The sequence below is a fragment of the Muscardinus avellanarius genome (genome assembly GCF_963383645.1).
Source record: "Muscardinus avellanarius genome assembly, chromosome: 11".
In the NCBI taxonomy this organism is placed as follows: domain Eukaryota; kingdom Metazoa; phylum Chordata; class Mammalia; order Rodentia; family Gliridae; genus Muscardinus; species Muscardinus avellanarius.
The window spans coordinates 3,742,269-3,756,971 of NC_137797.1; the positions used below are offsets into that span (position 1 = coordinate 3,742,269).

Below are 14,703 nucleotides of genomic sequence, written 5' to 3' on the forward strand. Positions count from 1 at the left end.
ATACAAAATAAATAACGTCATCATTTCTAGCCAAGCCTTAGTGTGTAAAGTACCAAAAAAAAAAAACCCACTCACTGGATAAAAGGACAAAGACCACTGACAGAAAATCCTGGCAAGAAAAGAGGCACAGGCTGATTTCCAGAACCAGCTCCCCCAGGCAGCTTTGCTTGTTTTTGTTTTGCTGTTGTTTTGTTTCTGTGGTACTAGGAATTGAAGTCAGGGGTACCCACCTCCAAGCTACATCCCTAGCCCTATTTTTAATTTTAATGTATTTATTTTTGTGGTACTAGAGATTGAACCCCCAGCCCTATTTCTTATTCTTTCAGGGTCTCACTGAGTTGCAGAGGGCCTCACTAAGGAGCTGAGGCTGGCCGCGAACCTGCGATCCTCCTGTCTCAGCCTCCAAGTACTGGGATGACAAGCGTGCGCCACCAGGCCTGGTTGCAAAGAATTCTTAATAACAAAGTGATAGTGGGAAAACAGAGGCACGAAGCCATGCATGCAGTAGACTCTGCGGAGAGATTTTATCTTTTACATTGTCTACAGAAACCAGGGACCAACATTCTTTTCTTTCTAAGTTTTGGTATATTCTGCAATTAAACAACCTGCATAATAAGAAAAAAGTATGAGAGACAAGGTATAGCATTTGCTTTCAAAGAAATTCAAAGTTGACAACTCTGGCTAGAATGCCAGGTCTCGCCCAGAGGGAGGTACTGGAGAGGGGCGTGCTCATCTGAGGTCCTTCGCGCTGAGTGGCTCCCTGCGGGTCTGCCAAGGCCGGCTGGGCCCCGTGGAAGAACCGCTCATTTGCCTTTTATCAGTGCGGCTTTGCAGATGTGAATGTGAACTGTTTGATGTGATGCTGTCTCCCCGCAGTGACTGAACACGCCAACCAAGCCAGGGAGGCTTTGTACGAGATCGACATCGACAAATACGACGGGTGAGTAAACATTCTCTCCCCTCGAGGAAGATCGCAAAGTCAGAGCTAGATCTGCAGGGCTCTATTAGATTTCTGATTGTTTTCCTAATTATAAGTAAACACGCTTCTTATAGAGAGTCAAGAAAAGTCGAGGCAGGTAGGCCCACATTCTTCCTCTACTGGGTGATAACCACTCTTTGATAGTTTTTTTTTCAGTCTCTCAAACACTTCTGTCTAAGCCAAGCTTGGTGTTGCATACCTGTAATCAAGTACTTTGGGGGCTGAGCAGGAGGATTGCAGGTTCGAGGCTAGCCCCAGCAACTTGTTTCAAAATAAAAAATAAAATAGGGCTAGAGTGGAGCTCAGAGGGTTGTCTCTGGGTTCAATCCCCAGTACAACAAGCAAGCAAACAAACAAACAAACAAACACACAAACACAAAAACACAGGCACTTCTTTATATAGTTCTGTGTAGATATAGGAGTCCACCGACCGAGTATGTTGTTACTAGAGGTGTGGCGGCACCGTTTTTATAGTTCTGGATCCTCATTTGATATTGTGAACAGTTCCTATGTCTTTAGAGATCAGATCTCTCTGCATGCATATATATTTTTTCAAGATATATTCCTAGAAATGAAATTTTCCCCTTGTTGCTGGGGTTTGAACCTAGGGCTCCCTGCGTGCTGAGCACGTGCTGAGCCGCTGAGCTTCCCCACCCGGCAATCCCATCCTTTGCTATGGCATGTTATCCACTCTCCTTGTCAAACACGCTTGGCATGGTCACTACAGACATTCTCTGCCAATTTGATATGTGAGAATCTTTACTACTTCAAGACTTAGGCTTATTGGCTGATTTTCTTCTCTTAGTTGATTTTTCTGTCCTCGGGCCATTGCCTTCTGCTGGCTGGATAATTTTAGTTCTTTGTTCCTTTGTGCAATTCATACCTACCGTCACATTTTTGCAAGTATTTCTCCTAGCTTTCTAACTGTCCTCTAGTTTTGTCGGCGGCGTTTTTGACAGTGGCTGCAAATGGAAACTCTCCTTTCTGCCCCTCTCTCCCTAAGCCGTTGTCCGTCCTCAGGGGTCCATCCTCCGTCTGGAGTTTAATTACTCCCCAGAAGCCGGGCACGTTGCTCCGTTCCTTGTAGCATCTTATGGACAGCATGTTACAGGTTGAAATTCGAATCTTTAAACATCGTCATTCATTCCACGAGTCCTGCTGAGCGCCTGCCACCCCGGCACTGCGCGGGTGCCCAGGGCAGGACGGCCGAGCGGCCTCGGGCCCAGCACGCGCACGAGTCGCCCTTGCCTGCCCGCCAGGCCGCAGCGTCACCCTCTCCACACGCAGGGAGTGCCCGCACACGCCTCCCCAGGACTTCAGGTCCACGCCCGTGGGGGAAGGGCGAGGTGGTCACTGACTGTCTCAGCTGCTTCACTTTACCCAGCCTCACCACGTGCTCGGCTGTCTGTGTCTGGAAGCTCGCCTCCGGAGCCTAGGTGACCTGTGACCCTCTGCCGGCATGGCAGGCGCTTTCAAAGATCCAAGGCACAGTCCCTGTCCTTGAAACCACAGCTGGGCACAGGTGGCCAAGGGCTTCCCATTGCGGGCACACCTTAGGGTGCACACCTCACGAGGCGGCTGGTGGCACAGACCCCGGCCCTGGAGACTGTTCTACACCTCCACGCTGCTGCCCCAGAGCTGAGGGGCCCCTCTGGCCCCCTGTCAGTGTGCTCCTCCCTCACCATGCTCTCTTCCCACCCCACCCCGCCCCTGCTCTCAGCTCTGGCTCAGTCTCCTGCCTCCCCTGCAGGAGTTCTGGACCTGCCCCAGGGCTATGGCACATGCTCTGCCTTCCCCGAGACACAGGGACGCGGCAGTCCTCCCCTGCATGCACACCCCTCACGCTGCCACCTCCTCTCCGATGTTTTCCGTGGGCCTAACTCGCCCAACACGTATTTGGTCCCCTCTGTCCCATTCTCTAAGTCCTCGAGACCACCAGCAGGCCGCTCCTGGGGCCAGAGCCGTCCTCTCAGCTGGGGCCCGTCACCATGCACAGCAAGGCTGCCTGGCCAGACCAGTAAAGGGCACCACCTGCAGGCTCCCGTGTGCTCTCCCCCGATGGCCACCAGAGCCACCCTCCGCCAGCAGCAGGAGCCCAGCAACCAGGCCGCTGCTTCTGGCCGGCACCTTGAGCCTCGGAGCTCGTAGGTCGGGTTCATTCTCTCCTTCCTTCTCTTCCATATTTTCTTTTTCTTCTCTCTCCTTCCTTCCTTCCTCCCTTCCTTCCTTCCTTCCTTCCTTCCTTTCTTCCTTCTGTTTTCTGTGCTGGAAACTGAGCCAGGGCTTTGCCACTGAGTCACACCCTGCGCCCGACCTAGGGCTTGGCGTGGGTCACATAGGCCTTCTCTGGCTGGCAGCCACCAACATTCCAGACCCCCTGAGGGAAGGCCGTGTTTGCCACGACTCCTGCCCTGGGTAGACGCAGTCTCGGCGGGCTGGCGTGGAGGCACGACCTTTTTGCTTAGGGACGTTTCAGGAGCCACGTTCCCAGGCGCCTGGCGGGGCCGAGCGCTTGTGTGCGCCGCCTGATGTGCACGTCTTCCCCGCAGCATCGTCTGCGTCGGCGGCGACGGCATGTTCAGCGAGGTGCTGCACGGTCTGGTCGGGAGGACGCAGCAGAAGGCGGGCATCGACCAGAACCACCCCAGAGCGGCGCTGGTCCCCAGCAGCCTGCGGATTGGAATCATTCCTGCAGGTAGGAGCGCAGGCGCTGTCCACCCTGGGGCTTGCCGCCCGGCGGTGCACATTCTCCTGTGCTGCGGCTGCTTCTCAGGGAATGTCACTCCTGGTGTTTCCTTCAGGTTCACTCCTTTATGTACGCTGTGATTGTATCACTATATATGGCGTTCCTCCCGTGTGTGCGTGTGCGTGGAGGGGTGTAGGGAGCCCGTCTCCTCCCCCAGGAGCCCAGCAGTCACAGTGGGCGTCTCTGCTAGCTGGTATAGCCCTGGAGTAGGGCGCTATTCTGGAAGGGGAGTCTTCTAGCTGATCCGAAGGAACTGGCAGCTGGGCGGGCAGGGGCAGAAGGAGTATCTGTCTTTCTAGGAAGCTCCTCATTCCACGTCCATCTGGATCACGCAGGGTGGGGAGTGGCCAGGCGCCCTCCCCGCGGGAGGCCCTCAATGCGTAACTAATATCCAGGCTGGAGGCATCTGATAGGTGCTATCTGCTTACCATCCTTATTTGTATTCCTTGGGCTTCACGGCCTGCCCAGGTGTGTTTGCTTGCATTTCCTGCGTTTGTAAACCTCCTCTGGGTGCTTAGTCCCCCTTCTTGGGTGGGAGGTGCACCTGCTTTCTTGCTGGCTCTGGTCTCAGGTAGATACCTCTCACCCAAGGCAGGATTTTGTCTTTTCCTTTTCAACATGGTGTGCTCTGGACAGCAGGGAAATCTAGACTGGGGCGTCTCAAGCAGACGGCACTCTGTTAAATGCCCACATTGGCCGGGCATGGTGGCGCATGCTCGTAATCCCAGTACTTGGGAGGCCGAGACAGGAGAATCGCAAGCTCGTGGCCAGCCTCGGGTACTTAGGGAAGCCTTCCACAACTTCATGAGACCTTGTTTCAAAATAAAGAATAATATCAGGCTGGGAGTGTCGCTCGGGGATAGAGTGCCCCTGGCTGCATTCCCAGTACCGCACGCCCACACACACGAAATGTCCACACTGTGCAGCCCCAGAGAGTCGCAGAGTCTGGGGCGGGACCAGGACCAGGACCAGCAACTGCGGGAGGATGCACTTGGAGCAAGGGGGACAGAGGCCGGCAGCACCTCGGGGCGGGGCGCGTGCCACTGGCTGGCGTGGCGCCGTGGCAGGCAGTTTTGATCCCACCACGTTGGCCCCACCTCTGCACACAGTGCCCTCTCCAGGGCCACCCCACGGGGCCATGGAGGGCGTGGCTGCTGGTCACACGCGGGCGCGCAGTCCTGGGGCTGGAGCAGGTGCAGCCGGCGGCCGCGCTCCCGTGGATCTGGGCAACCTGCACGTCCTTGAAACACAGCACTGTTGTCCAGAAGGGCATCTCGGTGCGGAACTCCTTCCTCCGTGACCTGTGATCACAGCTGACCTTGCTTTGCTCTTGAGCGCTGGGCAGCACAGAGGCGGCGAGGGAGGGGGCTCCCCGAGGGCGGTGGAGCAGGCTCTGCCACGTGCGGGGCGCACTGCGGATACTGCGAGGTCAGCCTCGGTGTTCCGGTTCTATCATCTGTTCCTCTGTACTTACTCCTGGGCCGTGGCAAAAAAGGTATCAGCGGTCACAGTTTCACCACTGTAGTGACGCCAGGGCCCTCCCCTCCCCTTCGCAGGGTCCACGGACTGCGTGTGCTACTCCACCGTGGGCACCAACGACGCGGAGACGTCCGCCCTGCACATCATCGTGGGTGAGTTTCCAGCCAGCCCTGGGGCAGCTCACAGCCACTCGCCCTCCCTTGTGCTGTGTCCAGGCTGCCTCTCCCTCCCCCGTGCCCCAGTCCTCCTTCCCCAGCCAGGCCAAGGGGGCATCTGGAAATCTAAACCCATCACGCCACACCCTGCCGGGCAGGGCCAGGGATGCAGGCGCTGCGACGGCGAGGCTGCCGCGGTGGGCGTTCCACACTGGTCCAGGTCCCGTCTCACTGCGTCCTGTCTGAGCTCAGCTCAGCAGCCTTGCAGGGTGCTCGTGTGGCCCCCCAGCCCCTCGCCCATTATTTCCCCCGAGGGCCCCACCTTTCCACAGCAACCTCATCTTTTGTGCAGGCTCTAAGGGTTCCCTGGGCGCCTGTTCTCCACAAGGGCAGGAAGCAGCTGCGATCTTCATGGTGTTGTGATTGCGGGTGGCCATGGCCCTGTGAGCCGTGGCCCTGTGAGCCGTGGCCCTGTGAGCCGTGGCCCTGTGAGCCGTGGCCCTGTTTGTTAGCCGTGGCCCTGTGAGCCGTGGCCCTGTGAGCCGTGGCCCTGTGAGCCGTGGCCCTGTGAGCCGTGGCTGGTTATCTCCCCTATCCTCTTTTTGTGACTCCTCAGCGAGGTTTGGGAGTGATTCACCTGTGAGATCACATATACCCAGAACCTACCCCAGCCCTGAGTGAAGTCAGGGCCATGGGAGCTCCGACAGCTCCGCAGGCACCTTCCTGATGGCCCTCCCCCATTCCACGTCTCTGCACAGTGGGCTGTGGCCTACCCAGAGCCACAGAATGTTATGCCCAGACAGCCCCGCCGCGCTCCCTCTGCAGGGGACTCGCTGTCCATGGACGTGTCTTCGGTGCACCACCACGGCACGCTGCTGCGGTACTCGGTGTCCCTGCTGGGCTACGGCTTCTACGGGGACCTAATCCGGGACAGTGAGAACAAGCGGTGGATGGGGCTCGTCAGATACGACTTCTCAGGTACCCAGGCCGCGCGGAGGCAGGCGGCTCACGCCAGTCTAGGCTGACTGCTCTGCAGGCCTGGGCTGATCTGCTTCGCAAAGCGCCCATCAAAGCCGGCGCCCCGTGTGTACAGACAGGAGGCCAAGGGGCTGGCCTCCTAAGCCAGGAGCTGGAGAGGCCTAGACTTGGGCTTGGATTGTCGGAGCCCAAAGCCTGTTCAAGCCTGGGTGAGCTTGGTAGACTCCACTGAGACACAGTACATAGATCGATGGCGGTCCCAGAAATCAGCCCATTTTCTCACCTGGTACCCAGCCCTCTTGGACAGTTGCAGTGAAAGTTTTAGTAGGAAAAAAAATAGTTTAAGCTGGATATGGTGGTATACTCCTGTAATCCCGGCACTTAGTAGGCCGAGACAGGAGGATCACAGGTTTGAGGCCAGCCTTAGCAACTTAGCAAGACCTTGTTTCAAAATGAAAAGAAGGGGTGGCCAGGCATGGTGGTGCACACTTGTGGTCACAGTGCTTGGAGGCTAGGACTGGAAGATCACAGGCCCCGACTGGCCTCGGCAACCTAGCGAGCCCATTTCAAGATAAAAGAAAAAATATGCTACAGATGTAGCTCAGAGGTAGAATGAGCCCTGGGCTCAACTGGACGGAAGGAAGGAAGGACAGACTTACTTACCGTCACTCTGAGCACAGTTGTCACGGCGGTGAGAGCTTTCGCGGTGAAGGAGCCGGCCCGCAGTATCTGCTGTAGAGGCCCCAAGGCAGCGCTGTCCGGGCCTCGGTCCTCAGCCCTCCCGGCTGTGGTGAGTGTCAGGGTTGACTCTGGCAGGGGCCAAGCCACACGCACCTGGCAGGGGCCAAGCCACACGCACCAGGCAGGGCGGTGAGAGGAGTCAGGGACCCTGAGCCTCGGGACACGAGGGTCCCATTGCTGAGGCCACCGGGGTCAGTCGCTGATGGACGGCATTGAAGGCTGCCCCCGTGGCCCACCACAGCCCAGCCACTGGCATCGCTGCAGGGCGGGGAGGCTCTGGACCTGAGGCAGTGTGGGGAGGGCGGAGCCCTGCAGGCGCGGGGAGTGTAGTGGCATTCCTGCCCCTCGCGGCAGCGCCCTCCCCTCCAGGCCAGCTCTGCAGCCGTGGTGACAGCAGGGCCAGGCAGTGACCGGGGCGTTCTCTTGGCTGTGTTGTGCCCAGGCGTGAAGACCTTCCTGTCACATCACTACTACGAAGGCACAGTGTCTTTCCTGCCAGCGCAGCATGTGGTGGGGTCGCCGCGGGATGGGAAGCCCTGCCGGGCAGGGTGAGTGCACTCCTGGTGTGGGCTGGAGCGGGGCTGGGGGCTGGCGCTCCTGTCTTGAGGTGGGTACAGTGTCTCCACACGTAGACAGAAGATGCTGGGCTTCTGCAGGGAGCGCAGGGCTGTAGGGTGAGGCTGTGAGGAGAGCCCTCCTATGCCTCCATCGTGGCCCCGTGCATGGCAGCGGTATCCCTGGCCCCGGGAGGACTCGGGTCCCACTGGCGCTGCAGTGAAGCTCACGTCCTCACTGTCTGCCCCTGTTGGGGTTCCCCTTCCCCCCAGCAGGAAGGGGCCAGAGAAGCCACTTACAGGGTAGCTCTACGTATGTGGGCCCCGCGTGGGGAAGGCCTGCTGGACACGAGTGGGCTTGCCCCACGCCCGGCCCAGCCCCTGCTGCAGGGTGGGAGCTCGTGGTTAAGACAGCCCTGGCCACGTCCCCCAGCCCCTCAGAGAGGCAGGGCAGCCTGCAGCAAGCTCTCATCGGCCCGGGGGCCCTGGCAGGCCAGGCAGCTCCAGGAAGAGGGCCCGGGGGCCCTGGCAGGCCAGGCAGCTCCAGGAAGAGGGCCCGGGGGGGGGGGGGTGCGAGGCTCACGCAGCCGGAAGAACCCAGGCCCAGTCCCCAAGTGTGGCACATCGACTCGGCCTTCACACTCTGTCGTCTGTGCACAAATTACCAAGCAGCCCAGCCCTGTCGCCCAAGGCCCCCATAAATCAGTGCTGTCTGACCAGGTTAAAACAGACCGGTAAGTCCTGACTTGGAGAACATTCGTGACAGCGGAGTGCCTGTCCCTGACCCCCGGAGGCTGGCCTGAGGCTGGCCTGAGGCCTGCAGTGGTGTGCCACTCTGAGGACACCCGCAGTCCTGCCCTTCCTAAGAACGCTTTTTATAGACTTCTATGCATGCACCATAGTGTCCCATCACAATGGTGTGCGCGGTGACAGTGGTGGACACGAACCCCAAGTCATGTCCCTAGGTGAGGCATCTCGGGCCACACAGCCTGACTGCTTGGTCATTGCTAAACCCAGTCACTGGCCAGCGAGATTCCCACTCGGCCCACTCGGTGATGTGTGACTCCCGCAGCCCCCAGACCAAAAATACGTTCTAGGCCAGTGACGCGGTTCTCAGTTAAATGTTCTGAGTTACTTGCTGGTTATGACTGGACCAAACACCGCTGTCTGTCTGGCTGCTGAGCCTCAGTGAGCCTTCGCCCCGGAACCCGCTGGTGGGAGGGGACGCACCCCACCATCCCCCCCCCGCCCCGGCGCCCGCTCTGCTCGCAGTCTACACACAGCCTAAGTGTCCTGGCTTGTTATGTTTGTATATTAATAGGTGTCAGTCCAACAAGTGGGCTGGAGAAACATGGTAGTTACTCCTTTGAAGCTGACGTTGACCCTGTGAGAAGGGTTTAAGTACTTTCCCCTGGGCCAAGTGCGGCCCTTTGGTAAAGCACAGGCGACCCTTTCTTGTCTGCCAGGTGCTCCGCGTGCAGGCAGAGCAAGCTGCGGCTGGAGGAGGAGCAGAGGAAGGCACCCCCGGGCTCCCAGGACGCTGGTAATCCCGCGGCGTTTTTGCGTGCGCGCGCGTTGGTTTGGGCCGTCTTGCAGCACGCTGCCTCTTCTCTCTGTCCACCTCTCCGCTCTCTGTTCCGGGTTGCACTGCGCATCTGTGTTCTCCAGCTTTGGGCAGCAGCACGTGGTAGCTATTTAGCAGGCTTTGGGGAACCGAGACGTTTGCGGAATGGCATATGCCTGCCGCCCACCTCGGCTGCTACCCTGACGCCCAGCCACGCTGCCCCACCGCACACACTGCAGAAGACAGGGTCAGCAAGTGTTCTGCCTGGGCTGCACCCACACACGGGCTTCCACAGCCGCTCAGATCTGCCCTGCAGGGACAGCTGCCCCGGGCGACAGGTCCTGCCGCCACCAGAGTACTATCTGTGGACTTCGAGATCTGAGCTGCCTGGCATTTTCACATATCACAAAGGGCTATTATTATTTTGGTGGGGTTTTTTCCAGCCACTTAAAAACGTGGAAACCACTCTCAGCTCACAGGCCAGGGGTCACGTGAGTTCCATGTTACAAGACAAGGAACACACGTGACCTGTGTCTCCCCACAAAGCCAGCTGATTAACTATGAAGCAAAGGGCTGGTCACCGCACGATGTTCAAGTCCGCCCCAGGCGGACGGTGGTCAACACATACTTCATCCATCGCACACAGACTTTAAGTTCCCATTCACACACGTCACCCACGATCCTTTCAGAGTCCAAATCGAAAGTCCACCCTGTGAAGCGGGAGGTTCCAGCTGTCGACCATGGCCTGGTCATCCTGCTCCGGCCCGTGAGCGGAGTGAGCGGAGCCCCTAGTCTAGAGGCTGGAGGGGCGTGCCTTCTCACACAGTCAGCAGTCATGACAGGCTTACCCCATTGGGTGACAGGGCTTGCCAGAGCTGAGTCACCCACAACCCTGTGTCCCTAGCTCCAGGTCTGAGAGACAAGCCACAGGGGCTTATCTTCTCCCCGCAGAAACAGGGGCCCTTGTGCCGGATGATCAGCGGTCACGACAGGCTTACCCTGTTGGTGACAGCTCACAGACTGAGCGTGGTCATGGCCCCGTGGCAGTCGCTTGTGCCACTCGTGTTTTGCTGGTCTTGGGCCCTTCTTGCTCTATTTTTTATTGTTGTTTGTTTTTGCAGATCTGGGGATGGAACCCAGGGGCATTCTACCTCTGAGCTACACCCCAAGCCCTATTATTTATTCTTTATTTTGTGATATGGGAGATGGAACCCAGGGGCATTCTACCACTGAGCTACATTCCCAGCCCTATTTTTTATTCTTTATTTTGAAACAGGGTCTCACTGAGTTGCAAAGGACCTCACCAAGTAGCTGAGGCTGTCTGCGAACCTCGATCCTTACAAGCATGCACCACCATCCCCAGCTTTATTTTTTATTTTGAAATAAAATCTAAGTTGCAGAGGGCCACACTAAGTAGCCGGGGCTGGCCTCAAACCTGCGATCCTCCTGTCTTAGTCTTCCAAGTACTGGGATTACAAGCATGCGCCATCACACCCAGCTCCGGCCCTTCCTTAAATAGTTTTTCCACGTAGTCATGGCTGGATTGTTTACTTTCTTCTGATTGGCTAGTGGGTTGCTTTCTTTCTTCCGGTTGGTCACTTACACTGACATCATATTGTTTACAGCCATCCCATAATATTTGCTTACAACTTTGCTTTAATATTTCACAGCATGCTATCAATTAAAAGTACACTACTTATCAAATTTACTGTTACTCAAACTACTTATGCTTAAAATACTTAACAGAACACTGTCAATCAAAGGCCCACTGACAATCAAACTTACTGCAAACCAGGTTAATAAGCCTTTATTATGGTATCACTCATAACACCATACAAAGGCCAGGTCTGGCCCAGGCCGAGGTTGTGACCCACCTTGTAAAGCCCTGTCTAAGGTCACCTGTAGCCGGGCGCAGTGGCGCACGCTTGCAATCCCAGCATTCGGGAGGCTGAGACAGGAGGATCGGTGTTCGCAGACAGCCTCAGCTACTTAGTGGGGCCCTCTGCAACTTAGTGAGACCCTGTTTCAAAATAAAGAATAAAAAATAGGGCTGGGAGTATAGCTCGGAGGTAGAATGTCCCTGGGTTCCATCCCCAGTACTGCAAAAAATAAATAAATAAATAAATAAAGTCACCTGCGAGGAGCACTGCACCTGTCAGCTTTCAGGAAGTGACGTCGGCGTGGAGCACCGCGGCGTGGAGCACGGTGCAGCGTCTGGTCTCAGGGCGGCCGCAGGGAGCGTGGATGTGGCGCGCATCTCCGCGGGACACCGCCCTGCGCCGGCTGCTGTCTCATGTCTGCCTGTTGTTCTTTCTCCTCTAGAGGAGGCGGAGGAGTGGCAGGTCGTCTGTGGGAAGTTCCTGGCCATCAACGCCACAAACATGTCCTGCGCTTGTCCCCGGAGCCCCTGGGGCCTCTCCCCGTCGGCCCACCTTGGGGACGGGTCTTCCGACCTCATCCTGATCCGGAAGTGCTCCAGGTTCAACTTCCTGAGGTTCCTGGTCAGGCACACCAACCAGTGTGACCAGGTGAGTGGCGGGCTGCTGGCCTGTGGTCTCTGCTGCAGGGAACTTGTATTTGGGTGGTCCTGATTTACGCACTGTAGGTGCCCCAGGTCTAATTCAAAGGAAGGATAGCTATTTTGGTTCGCATTTCACCAATTTTAAACTCCTCATCACAGTTACACCTTGTATAAATTTATTTAAAAATGTAATTAAGCTGGGCATGGTGCTGCATGCCTGTAATCCCAATACTTGGGCGGCCAAGTCAGAACTGTAGGTTTGAGGCGGCCTCAGCGATAGAGTGAGACTCGGCGAGACCCTATCTGAAAACAAAAAATTAAAAAGGGTTGGGTGTGTAGCTTGGAGGGAGAATGCCGCACACTTAACCCCAGTACCACTAAGTAAATAATAAAAGTAATTGTTAGGTGTGGTGGTGCATACTTGTAATCTCAGTATGTGGGAAGCTGAAACAGGAGGATAGCAGGTTCAAGGCTGGCCTAAGCAATTTAGTGAGACTTTCAGTAACCTAGCAAGACATTATTTCAAAACAAAAAATTTTAAAAAGGGCTGGGGGTACAGCTCGAAGATACAATGCCCCTGGGTTCAATTTTCTGTAGCGCACATGTGTGCGCGCGCGCACACACACACACACACACACACACGCTAATTCCAGTACTTGGGAGGCTGAGACAGGAGGATCATAGGTTCAGGGCCACTGTTCAGTAACTTAGTGACACCCTGTTTCAAAAAAGGGGGGGATCCAGGCATGGTGGTGACACATACTATAATCCCAGTACTTGGGAGGCTGAGACAGGAGGAACGCAGGTTCGAGGACAGCCTCAGCAAGTAGTGAAACTCTCAATCTAGCAAGACCCTATTTCAAAATAAAAATAAAAATAAAACTGGAGATGGTTCAGAGGTGGAACCCCTTGGGCCCAATCCCCAGGACCCCCAGCAAATGTAATTATTTGAGCACAGAAACTAAAGAATTCTGAATGTCTCTGTAACCACCTGCTTAACATCCGTGCAGAGTGAAAGGGAGTTTCTGGTCAGTTGAAGTCCGCAGGCTCCAGGAGTGGCTCTGTTCTGACCCTCGGCCAGGCCCAGCCTGGCCACTGGCATCTCCGTGGTCTGCACAGTGTAGACCTGGGTCTAATCATTTTGGTTCCTGGCTTCTGATTTTACTAAAATTTTGGAATTTTACTTAAATTGTCTTTAAGGTCTGGTCCAGTCACATTTGTGTGTGGCTTTTTACCCTTTTTTTTTTTTTTTTGTGGTACTGGGGTTCCTGGAAGCCCTTCTACCTCTGGGCTACACTCCCAGACCTATTTTTACATTTTTATTTGGAAACAGGGTCTCCTAAGCCAGCGCGCGTGGCTGGCTTCGAACCTGTGCGATCCTCCTGTCTCCGCCTCCCAAGCGCAGGGATTACAAGTGGGCGCCACCACGCCCGGCCTTGTGTGTGCCTTTTTAAGTAGTGCTTGTTAAACCAGGCATAGTGCATGTCTGTAATCCCAGTACTCGGGAGACTGAGACGGGAGGATCGCAGGTTCCAAGCCAGCCTCTGCAACTTAGTGAGACCTCGATTCAAAATAAAAAGGGCTGGGGAGCAGTTTGGAGAATAATCCTGGGTACCAAAATAAATTAGTCCCCAGTACCAAAATAAGTAAATAGAGCTTGTTAGACAGCAAAGAGAAGATTCTTCAAGGCTCGACTAGTTAACTGCCACAGCTCTGCAGAGAGCGCTGGTCTCACGGACGGGCTGTGACTCTGGCAGTGTTACAGACCGTGTCAGGGTGCCCGGGAGGGCGTGTCCATCTTGCGCCTCTGCAGTGGGTGGCTCAGAGCTGATGGCCGAGGACCGCAGGCTCCCAGAGCCAGAGGCCTGACTCAGTGCTCCGCTGCCCGGGGTGACGGCAGCAATGCCGCGGCGGGCTGGGATGAGACTCAGTGGGGGCATGCCGCCGGCCCTGGGCTCCATCCCCGTGCCACAAGGACCAGCGCACAGCACTGCTCCCCTCTCGCTCCCTCCTTAGTTTGACTTCACTTTTGTCGACGTGCATCGCGTCAAGAAGTTCCAGTTCACGCCGAGGAGCCTGGAGGAGGACTGCGATCTGCAGGGCGGGAAGCAGCGGTTCGGCCAGATCTGCAGCCAGAGCCCTGCGTGCTGCTACGCGGCCTCCAGGAGCTCCTGGAACTGCGACGGGGAGGTTCTGCACAGCCCTGGCGTCGAGGTCAGGTGAGCCGAGGCCGTCACCTGCCCACCCATGCCCGCCCCGAGCACCGGCCCCCAGGCGTGCCACCGGGAGCGCCCAGGGTCTGTACCAGAGGCACAAACACGCATTCCTTTCTGTATGCCAGATGTCCGGCGGGCTGCCGCTGTCTGCAGAGTAGAGGGGTGGCCTGGAGACAGCGCATCTTGCCGACACTTCTCGGGTTTTGAAGGCCCCTCTGGTCTCTCTCTTCTGTAAATAATTAAAAAACAAATGAGTCAGCCTCCGTGGGCAGTGGCCCTGGAATCCACCAGGAGACATTTAGCCTCAGAGGCCACGCCCAGCAGCCACGGGGGGGGGGTGCCTGGTGCAGGAGGAGCAGCTGCCCTGGGATTGGTAGGAACAAGGGCCCACGCAGCCTGCGGCCCCAGGAGCCTGGGTGGCCGGGCAGGGACACCACCAGAGAGATGGCCCCACGGGGCCTCCCTGCCCAGCCGCCCTCAGAGCTGAGGAGAGCAGCTTCCAGTCTCTGTTGCTCAAGCCCCCGGTCTGACCTGGTGCTCAGAGCTAGTGACCCCAGGGACGAGCTGACAAGCCTCGGCCGCTGGGGCTGACGCCACCCCCACTCTTCTGGAAACCTATACTTGAATTAAAAGTATTACATGACAAGCCAGATGCAGGGCACAAGCTTGTAATTCCAGTGCTTGGGAGGCCAAGACAAGAGGATTGCAGGTTCAAAGCCAGTGTCTGGTAACTTAAGTGAGATTCTATTTCAAAATAAAAATAAAAAGTA

At 56.5% G+C, this 14,703-nt stretch overlaps 1 protein-coding gene across 1 annotated transcript in view; it reads left to right on the forward strand.

Annotated features, from left to right (window-relative positions):
* The window catches only part of CERK (ceramide kinase), a gene marked incomplete at both ends in the record, with an annotated part of 37,497 nt that overhangs the window by 21,536 nt on the left and 1,258 nt on the right, over positions 1–14,703 (forward strand). The window contains 8 exons of the mRNA XM_080705218.1: positions 877–940; positions 3,529–3,674; positions 5,282–5,356; positions 6,185–6,337; positions 7,521–7,626; positions 9,099–9,175; positions 11,519–11,724; positions 13,734–13,936. Of these exons, the coding sequence (XP_080561344.1) occupies positions 877–940; positions 3,529–3,674; positions 5,282–5,356; positions 6,185–6,337; positions 7,521–7,626; positions 9,099–9,175; positions 11,519–11,724; positions 13,734–13,936 (1,030 nt within the window). The remainder of the gene's footprint in view (positions 1–876; positions 941–3,528; positions 3,675–5,281; positions 5,357–6,184; positions 6,338–7,520; positions 7,627–9,098; positions 9,176–11,518; positions 11,725–13,733; positions 13,937–14,703) is intronic.